Raw genomic sequence first — 22,257 nt, forward strand, 5'->3', positions numbered from 1 at the left:
TTGTCTCTGTCTGTTTGTCTCTCTGTCTGTCTGTTTGTCTCTCTGTCTGTTTGTCTCTCTGTCTGTCTGTTTGTCTCTCTGTCTGTCTGTTTGTCTCTCTGTCTGTCTGTTTGTCTCTCTGTCTGTCTGTTTGTCTCTCTGTCTGTCTGTCTGTTTGTCTCTCTGTCTGTCTGTCTGTTTGTCTCTCTGTCTGTCTGTCTGTTTGTCTCTCTGTCTGTCTGTCTGTCTGTTTGTCTCTCTGTCTGTCTGTCTGTCTGTTTGTCTCTGTCTGTCTGTCTGTCTGTCTGTTTGTCTCTCTGTCTGTCTGTCTGTCTGTTTGTCTCTCTGTCTGTCTGTCTGTTTCTCTCTCTTTCTGTCTGTCTGTTTCTCTCTCTTTCTGTCTGTCTGTTTCTCTCTCTTTCTGTCTGTCTGTTTCTCTCTCTTTCTGTCTGTCTGTTTCTCTCTCTTTCTGTCTGTCTGTCTGTTTCTGTCTGTTTCTGTCTGTATGTCTGTTTCTCTCTGTCTGTCTCCACTTTCTCGGTCTGTTTCTCTCTCTCTATCTGTCTGTCTGTCTGTTTCTCTCTGTCTGTCTGTCTGTTTCTCTCTGTCTGTCTCTGTTTCTGTCTGTCTGTCTGTTTCTCTCTGTCTGTCTGTCTCCACTTTCTCAGTCTGTTTCTATCTCTCTGGGATCTTTTCCATCTCTGATCAAACTGGTTGGAACGAGAAAGTTGAGCTTCTGTAAATGTGTTATTGATTGAGGCTTACCGCTTTGCTGCTTTAATCTACTCCAACATGTTGAAATTAGACTTTTATTTATTTGAAACAATTTCACCCACAGCTTTCCTACGCTAACTTTGTGTTAATTACACGGTGCTGTTTTGACGCTGTTGACCATGTCATTTTTGAACTCTTTGGTTAAATATTGTTTTTTCTAGTATCCTGTCGTTTCATTATGTTTTGTCCCGATGAATCTATCCAATTATTTATTTATGAGTCCAATTATTTACAGGACGTGGCCAGTTCAAATTCCCTGAAGTCTACCTTTCACATCACCAGATCACAGATATGCTATTGAAGTTTCATTAGCCAACTTTTGAGATCATCATCTCTTTACAACCATAGCTACTTCAAGCAACCCCTTCCCATTCCATAGACCATGTATTGATACATGATTTAAGGCTGATATTTGTTATGACTAGAATCAGCCTGGATGCATGATTCAGGTCCAGATGAGCTGTGAAGGCAGCATGGGACGATTCATTGCACACAGCTCTTTCTCTCTCGCCTGCTAACTTCACCTTTTGAAGTTGAACTACCATGTCGAACAACAGAGCACTGTTTTATTCCAGGGAATCATGTTCCTATTGATGTATTTTCAGCATGCCATAGCTAATATTCTTTATGACTAGAATCAGCCTGTATGCATGATTCAGGTCGGGAGGAGCTGTGGATTCATTACTATTTCTTCAACACAGGAACACACATCTCACTCCTGCTACTATCACCTTTGAAGTTGAACTGGCGTATCGATCAACAGAACACTGTTTTATTTCAGGGTATCTTTCTCCTTTTGTAGTATAGTAGTTTGGTAGTATGGTGTATAGTAGTTTGGTAGTATGGTGTATAGTAGTATTATATGGTAGTATAATATATAGTATGGTAGTATGCAGACATAATAGGGAGCTAGAGCCTGGATCGACCCTGACTGATAGGACTTGATATTGTAAAGGAGAGGAATACCTGTACACTGTTTGAATGGTTCTATAATTTCTGGGACTTTTCACTGCTCTGTTAAGATCCGTAATGATGGAAACGTTGCCTTTCATTGATGGGGGCGTTCAAACACTTGCACCTGATACTGTAGTGCAGTGGTGTCCAACTCTTTCCATGGGGAGCCGAGTGTCTGCTGGTTTTGTTACATCCTTTCAATGAAGACCTAGACAACCACATGAGGGGAGTTCCTAACTGATCTAGGGCCCTAAAAAAGCGGGAAAATACGGACGGAATCACAGAATCCAGACATTAAAACGGAATTAAACAATATAAAGAAAAATCTAATCAAAGTTTATTTGTCACGTGCACCGAATACAACAGGTGTAGAGTAGACCTTACAGTGAAATGCTTACTTACAGGCTCTAACCAATAGTTCAAAAAAGGTATTAGGTGAACAATAGGTAGGTAAAGAAATAAAACAACAGTAAAAAGACTGTAAAAAAGACAGTAAAAATAACAGTAGAGAGGCTATATACAGTAGCAAGGCTATAAAAATAGCAAGGCTACATACAGACACCAGTTAGTCAGGCTGATTGAGGTAGTATGTACATGTAGATATGGTTAAAGTGACTATGCATATATGATGAACAGAGAGTAGCAGTAGCGTAAAAGAGGGGTTGGCGGGTGGTGGGTGGGACACAATGCAGATAACCTGGTTAGCCAATGTGCAGGAGCACGGGTTGGTCTGGCCAATTGAGGTAGTGTGTACATGAATGGATAGTTAAAGTGACTATGCATATATGATAAACAGAGAGTAGCATCAGCGTAAAAGAGGGGTTGGGGGGGGGCACACAATGTAAATAGTCCGGGTAGCCATTTGATTACCTGTTCAGGAATCTTATGACTTGGGAGTAAAACTGTTGAAGCCTTTTTGTTCTAGACTTGGCACTCCGGTACCGCTTGCCATGCGGTAGTAGAGAGAACAGGCTATGACTGGGGTGGCTGGAAATAAACAAAATATATTGAACTTTTATTTAACCAGGTAGGCCAGTTGAGAACCAGTTCTCATTCACAACTGTGACCTGGCCAGGATAAAGCAAAGCAGTGCAACAAAAACAACAACACAGACAAACGTGCAATCAATGACACAATAGAAAAATGTGTATACAATGTGTGCAAATGAAGTAAGGAGGTAAGGTGATAAATAGGCCATAGTGGCGAAGTAATTACAATTTAGCAATTAACACTGGAGTGATAGATGTGCAGATGAGGATGTGCAAGTAGAAATACTGGTGTGCAAAACAGCAGAAAAGCAAATATGGGATGAGGTAGGTTGTTGGTTGGATGGGCTATTTACAGCTGCAGCGATCGGTAAGCTGCTCTGACAGCTGATGCTTAAAGTTAGTGAGGGAGATAGATATGTCTCCAACTTCAGTGATTTTTGCAATTCATTTCAGTCATTGGCAGCAGAGAACTAGAAGGAAAGGTGGCCAAATGAGGTGTTGGCTTTGGGGAGGACCAGTGAAATATACCTGCTGGAGCGCGTGCTATGTGCGGGTGTTGCTATGGTGATCAGTGAGCTGAGATAAGGCGGAGCTTTACCTAGCGAAGACTTATAGATGACCTGGAGCCAGTGGGTTTGGCGACGAATATGTAGTGAGGGCCAGCCAACGAGAGCATACAGGTCGCAGTGGTGGGTAGTATATGGGGCTTCGGTGACAAAACGGATGGCACTCTGATAGACTGCATCCAATTTGCTGAGTAGAGTGTTGGAGGCTATTTTGTAAATGACATCGCCGAATTCAAAGCTCGGTAAGATTGTCAGTTTTACGAGGGTATGTTTGGCAGCATGAGTGAAGAAGGCTTTTTTGCAAACAGGAAGCCGATTATAGATTTAATTTTGGATTGGAGATGCTTAATATGAGTCTGGAAGGAGAGTTTACTGTCTAGCCAGACACCTAGGTATTTATAGTTGTCCACGTATTCTAAGTCAGAACCATCCAGAGTAGTGGTGCTAGTCGGGCAGGTGGGTGCGGGCAGTGATCGGTTGAAGAGCATGCATTTCGCTTTACTAGCGTTTAAGAGCAGTTGGAGGCCACGGAAGGAGTGTTGTATGGCATTGAAGCTTGTTTGGAGGTTTGTTATCACAGTGTCCAAAGAAGGGCCAGATGTACACAGAAAGGTGTCGTCTGCGTAGAGGTGGATCAAAGAATCACCCGCAGCAAGAGCGACATCATTGATATATACAGAAAAAGAGTCGTGTTGGACAAAATCCACTGAGTCGATGATGGCTCCGAAAGCCTTTTGGAGTGGGTCTGTGGACTTTTCCATGTGAATATTAACGTCACCAAAAATGTGAATATTATCTGCCATGACTACAAGGTCCGATAGGAATTCAGGGAACTCAGTATATGGCCCAGGAGGCCTGTAAACAGAAGCTATAAAAAGTGATTGAATAGGCTGCATAGATTTCATGGCTAGAATCTCAAAAGATGAAAAAAAAAAATGTGTAAATTGAAATTTGCTATCATAAATGTTAGCAACACCTCCGCCTTTGCGGGATGCGCGGGGGATATGGTCACTAGTGTAACCAGGAGGTGAGGCCTCATTTAACACAGTACATTCCTCAGGCTTAAGCCATGTTTGTCAGGCCAATCACATCAAGATTATGATCAGTGATTAGTTCATTGACTTTAACTGCCTTGGAAGTGAGGGATCTAACATTATGTAGCCCTATTTTGAGATGTGAGGTATCACAATCTCTTTCAATAATGACAGGAATGGAGGAGGTCTTTATTCCTGGGAGATTGCTAAGGCGAACACCGCCATGTTTAGTTTTGCCCAACCTAGGTCGAGGCACAGACACAGTCTCAATGGGGATAGCTGAGCAGACTACATTGACTGTGCTAGTGGCAGACTCCACTAAGCTGGCAGGCTGGCTAACAGCCATTGTGCCAACAGCTAACAGCCATCTCATTGTGGAGCTAGGGGAGTTAGAGCCCTGTCTATGTTCGTATATAAGATGAGAGCACCCCTCCAGCTAGGATGGAGTCCGTCACTCCTTAACAGGCCAGGCTTGGTCCTGTTTGTGGGTGAGTCCCAGAAAGAGGGCCAATTATCTTCAAATTCTATCTTTTGGGAGGGGCAGAAAACTGTTTACAACCAGCGATTGAGTTGTGAGACTCTGCTGTAGAGCTCATCACTCCCCATAACTGGGAGGGGGCCAGAGACAATTACTCGATGCCGACACATCTTTCTAGCTGATTTACACGCTGAAGGTATGTTGTGCTTGGTGACCTCTGACTGTTTCATCCTAACATCGTTGGTGCCGACGTGGATAACAATATCCCTATACTCTCTACACTCGCCAGTTTTAGCTTTAGCCAGCACCATCTTCAGATTAGCCTTAACGTCGGTAGCCCTGCCCCCTGGTAAACAGTGTATGATCGCTGGATGATTCGTTTTAAGTCTAATCCTGCGGGTAATGGAGTCGTCAATGACTAGGGTTTTCAATTTGTCAGAGCTAATGGTGGGAGGCTTCGGCATCTCAGACCCCGTAACGGGAGGAGTAGAGACCAGAGAAGGCTCGGCCTCTGACTCCGACTTGCTGCTTAATGGGGAAAACCGGTTGAAAGTTTCTGTCGGCTGAATGAGCGACACCGGTTGAGCATTCCTACAGCATTTCCTTCCAGAAGCCATGAGAAAGTTGTCCGGCTGCGGGGACTCTGCGAGGGGATTTAATCTACTATCTGTACTCACTGGTGGCACAGACGCTGTTTCATCCTTTCCTGTACTTAAATTACCCTTGCCTAACGATTGCGTCTGAAGCTGGGCTTGCAGCACAGCTATCCTTGCCGTAAGGCAATCGTTCTCCTGTATATTATGAGTACAGCGACTGCAATTAGAAGGCATCATGTTAATGTTACTACTTAGCTTCGGCTGGTGGAGGTCCTGACGAATCACGTTTAGTGGAAATCAACTAAATGTATTGAACTTAGCAGAAAATCGACTAAATGTATTGAACTTAGAAAATCGACTAAATGTATTGAACTTAGCGGGAAATCAACTAAATTATTTGAACTTAGCGGGAAATCGACTAAATGTATTGAACTTATTTGAACATTTATTAATTTGCCTAAGTTAATCATAAGACAGGAATGCCCCTGTCGGTGTGCGGTGCTCGCCTAGGTCTAGTCTACACTTTATGTAGCCGTTAGGGATTATGCTAATGCTAACCGTCTGTTGGTAGATTGAAAGGTTTCCCAAAAATGTTCTCAATTAAATGTTTCCCAAGAATGTTCTCAATTAAATGTTTACCAAGTAGCCTATGCCTACCTAGCAGAATATCATGATTATTTGCATCCATCCACTGGCTATTTGTTTAGCAAACTCTGCAATCACATGAGCGCCATTGAAACACTACTAACCAAACAAGGGTCTCTGGCTGGTGCACAGTTGAATTAAAGGGTAACTACACCAAAAATTCTAAATGTCTTAGATTTTTCCCAGACCTCAAAAGTGGTCTCCTGATGTGGTGTAAGCATTGTTGTAGACTCAGAACATCCAATTAGGTTTTTTCTATTTAAAAAACTGTGATTTTTAGAGCACCCCCCCCCCGTGTAGAAACCGGGAAAAAGAAAACAGAGAGAACAGAATTTTGGGGGAAAACTGAACGGAATCAGGCAAAAAATAAAACAAATTTGATGTGGCCCTCCTAATCAGTGACCTTCATTGATCAATCAAGTACAAGGGAGAAATGAGAACCTGCAGACACTTGGCCCTCCATGGAATGATGTTGACACCTGTGCTATAATGTCTTTGATGTGCGTACTCTTACCTTTGAATGGGTTTGCTATTGTGAAAGCGTATTGCTGTTTTAGATGACAGTGTTGTTCTATGGTGCTCTCAGTCCTCCCACTGGCTTTAAAGGGATAATCCACCACAAACCACCAATTCCAATGACAGTGTTAATCTGTTGCAGCTCAAGTCTACAAAACTCACAATGCAATGCTTTCTCTGGGCAGGCTAGCTAGCTACACACAATAATACCAAAGCCAATATCAGCATGTGAAGTAGATAGCTAGCTAGCTGTAAAATCATGTAAACAAACTGCACTATCAATTTAGGAGTCTTGTCTCACCGAGTTCAATTTGCAGTTCTAATGGCCCCTTTCCCACCGACACAGAGCGCATTGCGAGATGGTACTTGAAGCAGAAACAGAGTTGAATAATTTGGTACACTGTTTAGATGGAGCACATCTAAGTGAAATATATACTTTGTCATGACGATATAAACGGATGTGGAGTGCAGGTAATTGTTTTAAAAGCATTATGAAATGTGATAGTGTGTCATCTCCAGTGACGAGAACCATGTAGCTATGACGCGTTCCTACACGATTTCCGGATTTCACAGATGGACCACTTCGAAGTTAAATCATGGGGAAATGTTTTATTTTACCCACTGTTAGAACAGAGGCTTTCATCAAATTGACATTAATGTCATGATTTTTATTTCTGGGGATGGATTATGCCTTTAAGCATCAGTCACTACTTTTTCTGTAATCTATATGTCATTGATTGTCTCTTTAGGCCCCTAAAGCTGGTCATACATTACACCATTTTAAACAGCGATTTTGCCTGATTTGGGATCCACAGCAAATTTCTGGGATCACAGGCGTCACAGGCTTCGACCAAGACCTCTTAGGTTGCGTAATGTGAATGTGAGCGGGTGAAAGACGTGCGATTATGGGTCTTTCACTCTTCTGGTCCACATCTTAGGTCCCGGTGCTTTTTCTGACATGCCAGACATTTTTGGTTGCATCTTGTGTAGTGAGGGGGGTGCTACAATTGGACTTGCAATTTCTGCAACTTGTCCTCCGTTGCCCGGCTACAGAGTAGGAGGTGGGCCACGACACATCTGGAAATATCAGGACAGGGAGGGTGCTAGTAATGTGAGCACACTCCTGTAATCTGAGCAGACCGGTCGCAGACTTCAGGATGACAACATTATGCAGACAGTTCACATAATGTGAGTGCTTCAACCATGAAAAAGATTTTTGTCGTCGACTAATGTATGCCTAGCTTCAGAGGCCTATAAGTGTTTGCACAGGTAATTGTATACATGTGTAATCAGAACCATGAGAGTGAAGTAGGGGATGGAAAGGTTGTGTGTGTTTACAAAGAGCCCTGGAGTTTTGAAGGATGCATGAAAGAGTACAAACACAAAGCTGGTCTTTGTCGTTCGGTCTGTCTCTGTCTGTCTCTGTCTGTCTCTGTCTGTCTGTCTGTCTGTCTGTCTGTCTGTCTGTCTGTCTGTCTGTCTGTCTGTCTGTCTGCCTGGTCCTGGTAATGGAACAAGAGAGAGTCCTAAGAGGGAGAACACTGTTACCGTACGGTACATGATTATTTAGAGTGGCTGTGGATTCTCTTCTTGTGTGTGTGTGTGTGTGTGTGTGTGTGTGTGTGTGTGTGTGTGTCATACTGAGGCCACATCCAGAGGCCAACCACCCTTCCGTTCTCCTCTGAGATTGTGAGATGAAGGGCCTGGGCCTTGCAGAGTTTCATTTGTCTTCTGGACTGTGGGTGTTTTCTTTGGGAAATAAGAGGGCTGTTTCGAGTCGGGCCAGTGGCCATTGCAGAAGCACTCACACTGTTCTTCATTGGCCTACATAGAGGGTTATAGAGAGGGTCAGTGTGACCATACACACTGAAACCGATAGAGTAATTGCTTATTGCAGTTTATGGACTTGTTATGCTTCTACTGTTAATGTTATGAAGGTTATGTCCTGTCACATTCATTTTTATGATACAGATGTAGGATCTTAATTTGATCACCCTGTTGCAGGAGAACTTTCCTGCAATGCAGGAAATGTAAAACGTGTAGTGTATTTCAGATTTAAAACATTTCCACTTTCCAATTTCAGACTTGATTTTCTTTTACTGTATGAGAAACCAATGAACCCCCTAAAAAAAGATTTTATATAAATATTATAATCCACATAATTTGCATTTCCTGTTGCTGCAGGATTATTTTCCTGCTGTAGCAAACTGACTCAAATTAAGATCCTACATCTGTATTTTATATGACCTTGGGTTTTATATAATGCCTCATCTTTAATTTAAGTTTGTCCCTGATTGGGTGTTTGTTTGTTGTCATCATGTCCCCAACACCCTGGTCATTAAATAAGTACTCAAACAGAAAATGAAGATTTATGAATCTTAATCTGAGTAAACAATTATTTACACGCATGCCACGAACTCAAAACACACCCTGCACCTGCAACTCTTCTTGGCAATGCAAACAATTTTGCAACTAACCAGAACATTTGTGAACTGAATATTGTATTGGTGTCTGTATAAAGTTTCCACTGAATAACTCTCTTGAATAGGCTGTCCCTGGCTTTTCAACTATTTGGAACTAACCAAAACATGATTGATTGTTGGTGTCTATGTAAAGTTTCAACTGAATGACGTGTCTCTCTCTTGAAAAGGCTGTTCCTGTCGAGCCCACGAGATGCCACTGCCAGCAGCACAGGGACGTGGAAAGAGTGACGGTGACCTACCATGACAAGGCCACACAGACTCCACCGTGGAGGGAACATGCTGTGAGTGCTGCTTCCTGTGTGTGTGTATATATATATATATATATGAGAGAGCGAGACCCCACTGCCATGTCCTGATCACATTCACTGTTGGCCACTCGATTTCAAATCACATTTTATTGAGTGGACCTTACTGTGAAATGCTTACTTACAAGCCCTTAACCAACAATACAGTTCAAGAAATAGAGTTAAGAAAATATTTACTAAAATAAAATAAGTACCACAATAAAATGACTTAACAATAACAAGGCTATATACAGGGGGTACCGAGTCAATGTGCAAGGGTACAAGTTAGTCGAGGTAAAGTGACTGCATAGACTTTTTCCTTCATACTGTTTTTATTTGGATTTTCACCATGCAAGTGTAACCTATTCCAATTCATCTTCTCTGTAGGAGGCTGTGAATCATTTATAGCTCTTATAAAGCTCTATAACCTTTTATACTGTAGCTGCTAAAGGACACCTAATAGAGTGACTTAGCTAGGTAGGTGTCCCTTTGTCACTCTGCACAAACTCAATGACTTCCAGTGCTCTCTTCAAGCCTCTTGCCTCTGCCACATGATGGACAGGCGGCATGTTCCACCTGTGAGGCAGTCGGGAGGCCGGTTGGAGCGGGACAGATACCTCCTGGCACTATACTGTGGTGCTGTCGGTCTGTGTTCTCTGATGAAACAGGGCCCCCTGGGCAGCCCGGAAAATCCCAGGACTATCACTAATGACAGTGTGTACATCTCCTGGCCCAGATAAACCAGGGGCGCCCAGAGCAAAGCAGCACCGAGGCTAAAATGCTCCACCGGCAATAACATGGAAATTGCCTTGGCACGCCGCTAGCCGCCACCCCAGTGATGGACATGCTTGTTGGGATAGGGAGCGGCACTAGCCTGATTAGATTTGAAAAAGAAGGCTCTGCTTGAAATATGTCCTGCAATAACGCAGCGCAGGGGTCTAATTTTTACGCCTGGCCGAAGGACACCAGCATACCGACGAGAGGCGCCCCCCCCCCCACCACCACAAAGCGGGCGGCAGGGAGAGGCGGTGCTCAATCATGGATGCCACACTTTTGGTCACCTTTTTGTCCCGTCGTGATTTATTCACCCTCCTGCGTTGCAGCTTTAGAGTGAAGTGTGGAGGGGAAACAGTAGGGAAATTGGTTCGGTTCAGATTTACAGCTTCGGTTTCTACCTAACCTGAACAAGGCAATGGACATGTTGTTCTTGGTCGTGTGCAGGGAGGGGTCTGTGTGGTGGGGGTTGATGGAGGGGTCTGGTGCTGGGAGTAGGGCAGGACACATGCGTTTCCGGAGTGCAGGAAGAGATAAGAGTACCTGCGAGGCTGCCGTTGAGTTCACCAAGCCCAAGGCACACACCTTGCACCCCTTTGCTCTAATTGAATTTGAATTGAATTCGCCAGTGTTCAGACGCACAGATAGGTCAGGTCTTTCCCGTCCTCCTTCATTTTTCCACCCTGACCTTCTCATTTGTAAGTAACCGCTGCAGTTTCGTTTGAAGGGGAAGTGTGGCATGTGATAGCGCTATACATTTTTTCATGTCTCTATTTCATGTTTCTGTCTCAAGATAAGGAAAGAAAGCATAGCGTCAACTCAAAAAGAACCAAGCAAGCAAATCGACAGAGGCATGATGACAGTGACTTGAGAGTACAGTGGTTCCTCAATTAAAAGTTTTGCGCTCATGCCGCGACCGTTTGTGGTACATGTTGGCAGATGGTGGTAAATTGCGTCATGCTGTCATTGAACCACACTATCACAAGAGGGAGTTGAAACGCTGATCTATCGGTAATCTAAACTCTGGCACAAATGTACTATCTTATCGTAAATTAATGGAGGTGTGAATGTTTCAGTACGATAGTCTCTCTTTGGCACTAGAGTCCTGCATCAGGCAATAAAAAGAATAGCTGGCGGGTGGTCCCAGAGTTGAGAGAACTTGGGTAATTACAATGGGTAAATACAATGGGTAAATACAATGGGTAAATACAATGGCGCAATTACCCTTGTATCTCTGGGATTCAACACACATTCTGTCTTTTTTAGGGACAAAAAGGGCTCAACTCCAATGATGGAAAAACAAACTGTCTTCCCTCTGTGAAACGGTCTTCCTCGTCTCTCCCTGCGCGACAGGCTTGATGGAGCGTTGGAAACAGCCACGAAGAAGACAGAGCTTAATGCATATCAAGCTGGATGTGTTTGTGTCGACAACAGCATTCAGAAACTCAAGAGAAACATTTTCCACAGTCACAGCTATGCCTGTCTTTACCGGTTTTTAGAGCAAAAATGCCAAACCCTAGCAGATTAGTCATAGTACTACTAATCAATACTGATCATTTAAACAGGCAACAATGTTTTGATAGTGAGATACTGATGGAGGGATAGGGAGAAAGAGGCAACATAGTAATGAGCTCGGGAAATGATGCTGTCTTCCAGACTGCAGAGAATCCCGCATCAACCATCATGAACACGATTGATTTGTGTTGGCAGTACACAAATAACACATCCCTGCCCCCCAAAGCAAAGCTCAACTCAACACCCAACCGATCCTCTCGCACCGAACCTCCCGCAGCTCCAATAACCATACCGGTCACTGCCATGTCAGGGAGCTATGAGTTTACAGGGGAGCCTATTCTTCTGTCATCTTCCTCCCCCATATCGAATCACTCCCTGGCAGGTGTGTCTGAGCTGGAGGATTGCGAGTGTAATTGTGTTGTACAGGGAGACATTGCAAGCACCCTGGCTGGGAATTGACTTAGAGTGGCGCCGCATAGTTGGTGTAGCAAAGGGGAAATAGGCTGGTGACTCCGGAGAGTCGGGAGTGTGGCTGTCCTGTACCAGAGCTGGGCCCCCATCTCAGCAGTGTTTTCTCAATTTGAGGCGCCGGATAAGTGTGAGGTGTGGGGACAGTCCCCCTGGACCACATGTCTGTGTGTCCTGCATTTGAGAGGATGATGCTGTAATTTACAGCATGGTCTTCACTCGCTCACACACACACACACACACACACACACACACACACACACACACACACACACACACACACACACACACACACACACACACATACATACATACAAAGGCATACACATCAATCCATGATTCTATTCCATATCTGAAATCCTTAGATGCCAGGATGCCTCCAGTCCTCTTGAGATGCCATCCCCGTGAGTCTTTGTGTGTGTGAATTGAGATGCATCGCTCACTGACCATGGCTGGGTTTTATCCTCCCTGTCTCTCTCTCTGTTCTCCGGTGTGTGTGTGTCACCTCCTGTGGTGTTCGTCTTCTCTCTGGACAGGGTGTTCGGCCTGCTCCTTTCCTCTCTCGCTGGCAGCGCTCGCACCAGAGGATCCCACGGGCATGCATTCCCCACCACAGCAGACAGAGTGAGTCCTTTAATAGTGCCAACATCCCATCCCGCCCCTTATCTCTCGCCACCCATACCCTATAGAGCCTCAACGCCATGCCCCCATGCCATCACCCTGCCACCCTGCTACAGTCCCTGGAATCTTAGCGCATCAAGCTGGCTGGCTGCACCCCCCCCCCCCCCCCCCAGACATTCAAGGATGTGCAAACTCTGTATTTTTCAAGCTAGTTGCCATAGTTTTCTATCCTCTTCAGCTAGCGCTCACTTTGCTGCCTGAGTTGGTCACTGTGGATTCTTTCTCTGTTGTTGTCTACATGTCAGCATCACAAGCCACTATTGTAGTCTTCAAGCTGGCTGACATTTTAAAGGGCTCTTCCAATACTTGACCAGTAGAGCAGACTGGAGAGTCACAACCTGCCTTAGTAGTAATCTCTCTAGCACCCACTGGTATTGTGTAGCCTTGGCGTTTCATTAAAATAACTCACGAGAACTCTCAAAGTGCTCCAGTCTCCTCACCAGAGTCTATAAAAGCAGTGAGAGCACAGTTACACCCACAATATGCTGAAAAATGGGTCAAGACCAAAAAGAATGCAAAGAGAGAAACTCTCTCCACTAATTAATTCCGATCTTGCCCTTTGATCTCTCTCTGTGGGACTTGGTAGACGCCTGTTGCCAAGGACTATGGGGGCAGTATCCCTCATCACAGGCCAAAAATTTCCCCAGCCTTTGTTTCTCCTCATCCCTCCATCCCCTCATTCATCTCTCCATCCCAGCCCCCAATCAGCCGTTCCCTCCCAGCACGCTCGGTAGAACAGTGGGGCCTTGATCCTACACATTTCAATTAAGAGACACTCCACGCACATCTGCTAATGAGTGAAGAGGGCCCTTGGTAATTGAACTCAAGTTTTTTTGAAATTTATTTTTTAACCTATCTGCGGGCGACACTGTGAGCGCGCTCTCTATGCATGGTGTGAGTGCTTGTGTTCTGTTTTGTGTTCCAGGTGTTTGTGCTGTGAGTATGTGATTGAAATTGAGCATCTGACGCAATTATAGGAGATTTTATTTTGGGGTTTCCGAGATTAATGACCAACTGACAGCCTTCAATTACTGTCGCCGGCAGTTTTCTTCTTCAGTTACTTTTTCTGCTCCCTGGTTGCCCCCAAAAAAGAGCTATGACATAACTCAACCAATGAGTTTCTGGGGGGAGATGTATGAGAAATTATACTAATGAGATTAGTGAAGTCTCCATTTTAACAGAAACTCTCAGCCAAAGCATGGTCCAAATGTCCCCTTCTGAAATTCACCTGCAAAATTGTAACAAAGGACATAGAGGAACTAACAGCACAGGTAGATAGCAATAACAACTGTACTATAGAAGCACATAACAAAAATAACTGTAGAAACTTATTCAAGAACAATTAAGTGTAATTTATGACAAAAATAAAGCGAAAAATGTAAGAGAAATTTCTTGAATATTCAACGTAGAATTGAGTTTACAGAAAATCATAACAAATTACACCAAATTATATGTTATGTTTTCTTTTCAGTCCCCTCCATCTCTCTTGAATTATGTTAACTGTAAGTTAATAATAATGTAAAATTATCAATTGTACAGAAAGACCTTTGTGAAGGCCAATTTACAGAGGAGGGACTTCTTTAGGCAATTCAATTCTTTCAGTCTGGAAAAATCCCAGGGCTTGATGGCATAATGGTAGAGGTATATCAACCTTTTTATTTATTTTTACCAGATATTGTTCATTCTGATCAGACAGGTTTTTTACATGGACAATACATTGGCGATAATATACTAACATTATTTTAAACAATTGAACAATATAAAACATCAAGGAACCAGGTTTTCATAGCAGATTTGGAAAAGGCTTTTGATAAAGTACGACTAGAATTTATATACACACTACCGGTCAAAAGTTTTAGAACACCTACTCATTCAAAGGTTTTTCTTTATTTTTACAATTTTATACATTGTAGAAAAAATTGTCATAGACTCCATTCATCATAGTCGTAGACTGTTCTCTCTGCTACCGTACGGCAAGCGGTACCGGAGCCCCAAGTCTAGGTCCAAAAGACTTCTCAACAGCTTCTACCCCCAAGCCATAAGACTCCTGAACATCTAATCAAATGTCTACTCAGACTATTTCCATTGCCCCCCCCCCCCCCCCCTCTTTTACCCTGCTACTATTCTCTGTTTATTATCTATGCATAGTCAGTTTAACTCTACCAACATGTACATATTACCTCAATTACCTCAACTAACTGGTGCCCCTGCACATTGACTCTGTACCGGTACCCCCTATATATAGCCTCGCTATTGTTATTTTACTGCTGCTCTTTAATTATTTGTCACTTATTTCTTATTTTTTACTTATCTCTTTTTTTTTTACTTAACATGTATTTTTCTGAAAACGACATTGTAGGTTAAGGGCTTGTAAGTAAGCATTTCACTGTAAGCTCTTCACCTGTTATGTTTAGCACATTTTACAAATAAGATTTGATTTGAAAATATATTTTGATTCTTCAAATAGCCACCCTTTGCCTTGATGACAGCTTTGCACATTCTTGGCATTCCCTCAACCAGCTTCAGCTGGAATGCTTTTCCAACAGTCTTGAAGTAATTCCCACATATGCTGAGCACTTGTTGGCTGCTTTTTCTTCACTCTGCGGTCTGACTCATCCCAAATCATCTCACTTTGGTTGAGTTCAGGGGATTGTGGAGGCCAGGTCATCTGATGCAGCACTCCATCACTCCTTCTTGGTAAAATAGCCCTTACACAGCCTGGAGGTGTGTTGGGTCATTGCCCTGTTGAAAAACAAATGATAGTCCTATTAAGCCCAAACCAGATGGGATGGTGTAATGCTGTGGTAGCCATGCTGGTTAGGTGTGCCTTGAATTCTAAATAAATCACAGACAGTGTCACCAGCAAAGCACCCCCACACTATAACACCTCATGCCTTACAGTGGGAAATACACATGCGGATGTCATCCTTTCACCCACACCGTGTCTCACAAAGACACGTCGGTTGGAACCAAAAATCTCCAATTAGGAGTCCAGACCAAAGGACAAATTTCCACCAGTCTAATGTCCATTGCTCGTGTATCTTGGCCCAAGCAAGTCTTCTTCTTATTGGTGTCTTTTAGTAGTGGTTTCTTTACAGCAAATCAACCATGAAGGTCTGATTCACACAGTCTCCTCTGAACAGTTGATGTGTCTGTTACTTGAACTCCGTGAAGCATTTATTTGTGCTGCAATTTGTGAGGCTGGTAACTCGAATGAACTTATCCTCTGCATCAGAGGTAACTCTAGGTCTTCCATTCCTGTGGTGGTCCTCATGAGAGACAGTTTCATCATGGTGTAATGATGGACTGTCGTTTCACTTTGTTTATTTGAGCTGTTCTTGCCATAATATGGACTTGGTCTTTTACCAAATAGGGCTATCTTCTGTATACCACCCATGCCTTGTCACAACACAACTGATTGGCTCAAACACATTTAGAAGTAAAGATATTCCACAAATTAACTTTTAAGAAGGCACACCTGTTAATTGAAATGCATTCCAGGTGACTACCTCATGAAGCTGGTTGAAAGAATGCCAAGAATGTGCAAAGCTGTCAACAATGCAAGGGGTGGCTATTTAAAGAATCTCAAATATATTTTTATTTGTTTATCACTTTTTCATTACTATATGATTCCATATGTGTTATTTCATAGTATTGATGTCTTCACTATTATTCTACAATGTAGAAAATAATACAAATAAAGAAAAACCCTTGAATGAGTAGGTGTTCTAAATCTTAAGACCGGTAGTGCAAATGCCAGGACTATTTGAATTTTGCTTAATATCTTATACAATGGGTTAAAGTTATGTATAGCAACCACAGGTGTTAAATAGTTAGCAAAGGTTACATTCTCAGAATATATTTAACTGTCAAGAAGAGTAAAACAAGGCTGTCCGCTGTCTCCATATCTATTTGTTATGGCCATCGAAAAGCTAGCTATTAAAATCAGATCCAAGAAGAACAAGGTGTTGGAAATACAGGGCTTAAAATCTCTTAAGGATCCACCCCCTTTTTCCTAAATTTCACCTAAAATGACATACCCAAATCTAACTCCCTGTAGCCCAGGACCTGAAGCAAGGATATGCATATTCTTGATACCATTTGAAAGGAAACACTTTGAAGTTTGTGGAAATGTGAAATTAATGTAGGAGAATATAACACATTGAATCCGGTGAAAGATAATACAAAGAAAAAACCTGCCTTTATTTTTTTTGTACTGTTAGCGATTGATGTTATTCTTCAATAACACAAACCCAGAGCAAATCAGGGGGAGAAAAATAGGTTTATTCAAAGAGGACAAATCATAGATGCTATGCTGGGAGGTAGATGTTCAGTCCCCCCTGTCCTCAGCTTTTCTCCACCGAACAAAGAAACAAGATGTCATTTATAACCCCCCACCCTAAACTGGGTTTGACTGGGCAAATGGCCAAATGACATATACCATGCTCCAGACTTAATGTACAGACCGATGAAAAAGTGGCACACATAGAGCTGAGTCCAGGACTCACGTCCCACAGATTCTAAACAGATATTGAACTGAAAACCAACTTCTATTGATCATTAATTCTAGTACTCTCATCCTCTAAGTTGTGTATTTATCTTCAAAATATTCTTATGGTATCATCATCTTTGAAATGCAAGAGAAAGGCCATAATGTAATATTCTAACCCAGGCGCAATTTAGATGTCTACTGAAGATCTTGTACAGCGCTGTGTACTACTCACAGAACTACATTCGCAGAACAGCGCAAACTGGCTCTAACCAGAATAGAAAGAGGAGTGGGAGGCCCCAGTGCACAACTGAGCAAGAGGACAAGTAGATTAGTGTCTAGTTTGAGAAACAGACGCCTCACAATTCCTCAACTGGCAGCTTCTTTAAATAGTACCCGCAAAACACCAGTCTCAACGTCAATAGTGAAGAGGCGACTCCGGGATGCTGGCCTTCTAGGCAGAGTTGCAAAGAAAAATACATATCTCCGACTGGCCAATAAAAATAAAAGATTAAGATGGGCAAAAGAACACACACTGGACAGAGGAACTCTGCCTAGAAGGCCAGCATCCCGGAGTCGCCTCTTCACTATTGACGTTGAGATTGGTGTTTTGCGGGTACTATTTAATGAAGCTGCCAGTTGAGGACTTGTGAGGCGTCTACATCTCAAACTAGACACTAATGTACTTGTCGTCTTGCTCAGTTGTGCACCGGGGCCTACCACTCCTCTTTCTATTCTGGATAGAGCAAGTTTGCGCTGTTCTGTGAAGGGAGTAGTACACAGCGTTGTACGAGATCTTCAGTTTCTTGGCAATTTCTCGCATGGAATAGCCTTCATTGCTCAGAACAAGAATAGACTGACGAGTTTCAGAAGAAAGGTCTTCGTGTCTGGCCATTTTGAGCCTGTAATCGAACCCAAAAATGCTGATGCTCCAGATACTCAACTAGTCTAAAGAAGGCCAGTCTTATTGCAGTACAACAGTTTTCAGCTGTGCTAACATAATTGCAAAAGGGTTTTCTAATGATCAATTAGCCTTTTAAAATGATGATAAACTTGGATTAGCTGGTAATGGGCCTCTGTACGCATATACATCATAAAAAATCTTCCGTTTTCAGCTACAATAGTCATTTACAACATGAACAATATCTACACTGTATTTCTGATCAATTTGATGTTATTTTAATGGACAAAAAAGTGCTTTTCTTTCAAAAACAAGGACATTTCTAAGTGACCCCAAACTTTTGAACAGTGTATATATTCTGGTATTGTCTCCCATGTAGCTTGTTTCTGGTCACAAGTTCATGAATGGCTGAAAAATCACAACATGCCCTCAAAATGAACCATATGAATAGCAGTGTTGGGCGATTTGAAAAGCCATAGTCAATACACAAATTCAAATATTAATCTTTAACTTACAATCTGTAGATACATTGCGATTAGAATGGTTCAGAATTAATGTAAGACATCACAACACAGTTGGAAAATATATGACCCATGGAAATGAAGACGGTGGATTGGACAGAGCGTAGCTATAGAGGTGGCATTAAAAAGCTCATGATCTGTAATAGTTATTACTGAAAACACTATAATGTCTACCGGAGATTTCTGAATACTATTTATCTAAAATGTCATGTTTATATCCAAAAAACTGTGTATGAAAGTACCAGTTATGTAAAATATATATGTAGCAAAAAAGCAGTAAAAACAAAAATGTGAAACAAACTTTTGTCCTCCGAAGAGGGACAATAAAGAGGGATAGATGGGCCAATAAAGAAAACAAAAACACCTGCTAAATCCTGATTTGTCCAAATTATCAAAGTTCCTCGTTAGTCTTCGTATTCCACAGTCTGTTGAGACTATACGATGACGTCCTATGTTACCTGCTTCTGTACACAAGAGATTAGTGCATTAAACATTACAGAACGTCTATTTCTGAACAGTACCAAACATACCTGAGTGCGTATGGTACAGATGTACCAAACATTCTTGTGTGTATGGTACACATGTACTGATGCCTGTGCGTGTATTAGGGTTGGGCCGATATATTATTAAATAAATGGAATATCGTGATATTTGACATTGTTGATATCGTGAAGTGCAAGACAATATATAATGACTATACTCTATGAACTTTACAAATCAAAACTGTATCAATATGTTGAAAATGAAGTCTAAATAGATTTAATGAGAATGCAGCTATAATATCATAATTAAGGACAAAAATGGCACAGCCTTGAATTTTGTAGTCATTAACGGCAGAGCTTTTATATCGGATACCGCAATATTAGGAGTAGCATATCGTAGAAGAGGTAATATTGCCCAGCTCTAGTGTGTGATGTACACATGTAACGAACATTAGTCTTTTTGTGTAGAACGTGTGTGTGTGAATGGATCTGTGAAAATCAATGGTTGCAGAATGGACTGGTGACCCTCCAGCCATTCCAGTCTCCTGTCACTCTAACCTGAATCACTCTCGTCCTCTCTCTCTCTTCCTTGTTGTTTCTCTCCCTCTGCCTCTCCCACACTGTCCTTGGCAAGGAGTGGAACAGCTAGTGCATTACTTCAGAGATACGGCGTGGTACAGTAGCCTTTCAGATTTATTTTAACCCCTCCTTCCTTTTCTCCATTCCCTCCATCCATCCTGTCTGCATGATGAGGAATGCCTGGTCCTGGTCTGATGATTCCCCGATCTGTCCTGTGTCTGGCGTTGTTGTCCCTCCCTGGCGCATTCCCACTCTGAACAGTCCATCTGTAGTGTTTCTATCAGACCATCCTGCATCGCCTGCACTCTGTTGACAATTCACATCTTCTTCCTCCTACACTCTTCATCTTCCACCTTCTTTCTCTCTCTGTGTCTCTCTCTCTGTGTCTCTCTCTCTGTGTCTCTGTCGCTGTCTTCCAATTCCCTCCACCTTCTCCCCTACATGTCTGGCCTTGCATCCCTCCACCTTTCTACATTTTACTCTGTAGTTATTTAGTAGCTGCTGCTTTCCAGAGCGATTTTATAATACAGTCCCGATTATTTAGGTACTCTGCTGTTTGGCTAAATACAGACAGTTGCATCCAAGTAGATAGATTTAACCACAATAAACTGGATCTGCCTGATAACATGGAATATTCATGCCTGCACATTTTCTGGAAAACAAAATCTATACAGTAACTGATTTGAACAAATATAATGAACAAAAATATGAAGGCAACATGCTTTCGACTGAGTTACAGTTCATATAAGGAAATCAGTCAATTGAAATACATAAGGCCTTAATCTATGGATTTCACTTAACTGGGAATATAGATACAGTTGAAGTCGCAAGTTTACATACACTTAGGTTGGAGTCATTAACTTTTTTCAACCACTCCACACATTTCTTGTTAACAAACTATAGTTTTGGCAAGTCGGTTAGGACATCTACTTTGTGCATGACACAAGTCATTTTTCCAACAATTGTTTACAGACAGATTATTTCACTTATAACTCACTGTATTACAATTCCATTGGGTCAGAAGTTTACATACACTAAGTTGACTGTGCCTTTAAACAGCTTGGAAAATTCCAGAAAATTTGGTCATGGCTTTAGAAGCTTCTGATTGACTCAAATTATGTAAATTAGCCTATTGAAGGTGTACCTATGGATGTATTTCAAGGCCTACCTTCAAACTCAGGGCATATTTGCTTGACATCATGGGAAAATCAAAAGAAATCAGCCATGATTTGGTATACCTCCACAAGTCTGATTCGTCCTTGGGAGCAATTTCCAAATGCCTGAAAGTACCACGTTCATCTGTACAAACAATAGTACACAAGTATAAACACCATGGGACCACTCAGCCGTCATACCGCTCAGGAAGGAGACGCGTTCTGTCTTCTAGAGATGAACGTACTTTGATGCGAAAAGTGCAAATCAATCCCAGACCAACAGCAACGGACCTTGTGAAGATGCTGGAGGAAACAGGTAAAAAGGTATCTATATCCACAGTAAAACGAGTCCTATATCGACATGACCTGTAAGGCCGCTCTGCAAGGAAGAAACCACTGCTCCAAAACCGCCATAAAATAACTAGACTACGGTTTGCAACTGGCATTGGGACAAAGATCGTACTTTTTGGAGAAATGTACTCTGTTCTAATGAAACAAAAAAGGAACTTTTTGTCCATAATGACCATCGTTATGTTAGGAGGAAAAAGGGGGAGGCTTGCAAGCCGAAGAACACCATCCCAACCGTGAAGCACGGGGGTGGCAGCATCATGTTGTGGGGGTGCTTTGGTGCAAGAGGGACTGGTGCGCTTCACATTAATAGATGGCATCATGAGTAAGGAAAATTATGTGGATATATTGAAGCAACATCTCAAGACATCAGTCAGGAAGTTAAAGCTTGGTCGCAAATGGGTCTTCCAAATGGACAATGACCCCAAGCATACTTGCAAAATGGCTTAAGGACAGCAATGTCAAGGTATTGGAGTGGCCATCACAAAGCCCTCACCTCAATCCTATAGAAAATGTGTGGGTAGAACTGAAAAAGTGTGCACAAGCAGAGAGGCCTACAAACCTGACTCAGTTACACCTGCTCTGTCAGGAGGAATGGGCCAAAATTCACCCAACTTATTTTGGGAAGCTTGTGGAAGGTTACCCGAAACATTTGACCCAAGTTAAACAATTTAAAGTCAGTGCTACCAAATACTAATTGAGTGTATGTAACCTTCTGACCCACTGGGAATGTGATACAAGAAATCAAAACTGAAATAATTAATTCTCTCTACTATTATTCTGACATTTCACATTCTTAAAATAAAGTGGCGATCCTAACTGACCTAAGACAGGGGATTTTTACTAGATTTAAATGTCAGGAATTGTGAAAAACTGAGTTTAAATGTATTTGGCTATGGTGTATGTAAACTTCCGACTTCAACTGTATGCATCTGTTGGTCACAGATACCTTTTTTTTTAAATGGTAGGGGCGTGGATCAGAAAACCAGTCAGTATCTGGTGTGACCACCATTTGTCTCATGCAGTATGACACATCTCCTTCGCATG

The 22,257-nt window shown here is 42.3% G+C and overlaps 1 protein-coding gene across 5 annotated transcripts in view; it reads left to right on the forward strand.

Moving 5' to 3' along the window:
• Positions 1–22,257, forward strand: part of ccser2b (coiled-coil serine-rich protein 2b) — a 146,563-nt gene that overhangs the window by 115,444 nt on the left and 8,862 nt on the right. For 2 of the 5 annotated variants that reach the window (XM_055896432.1, XM_055896363.1), the window contains exon 9: positions 9,182–9,295. In XM_055896432.1, coding sequence (XP_055752407.1) covers positions 9,182–9,295 — 114 coding nt within the window. Of the gene's footprint in view, positions 1–9,181; positions 9,296–12,591; positions 12,680–19,763; positions 19,804–22,257 lie in introns of all 5 variants that reach the window. The other 3 variants (XM_055896599.1, XM_055896516.1, XM_055896673.1) reach the window with 3 other exon arrangements.

The sequence above is a fragment of the Salvelinus fontinalis genome, chromosome 1 (assembly GCF_029448725.1).
Source record: "Salvelinus fontinalis isolate EN_2023a chromosome 1, ASM2944872v1, whole genome shotgun sequence".
In the NCBI taxonomy this organism is placed as follows: domain Eukaryota; kingdom Metazoa; phylum Chordata; class Actinopteri; order Salmoniformes; family Salmonidae; genus Salvelinus; species Salvelinus fontinalis.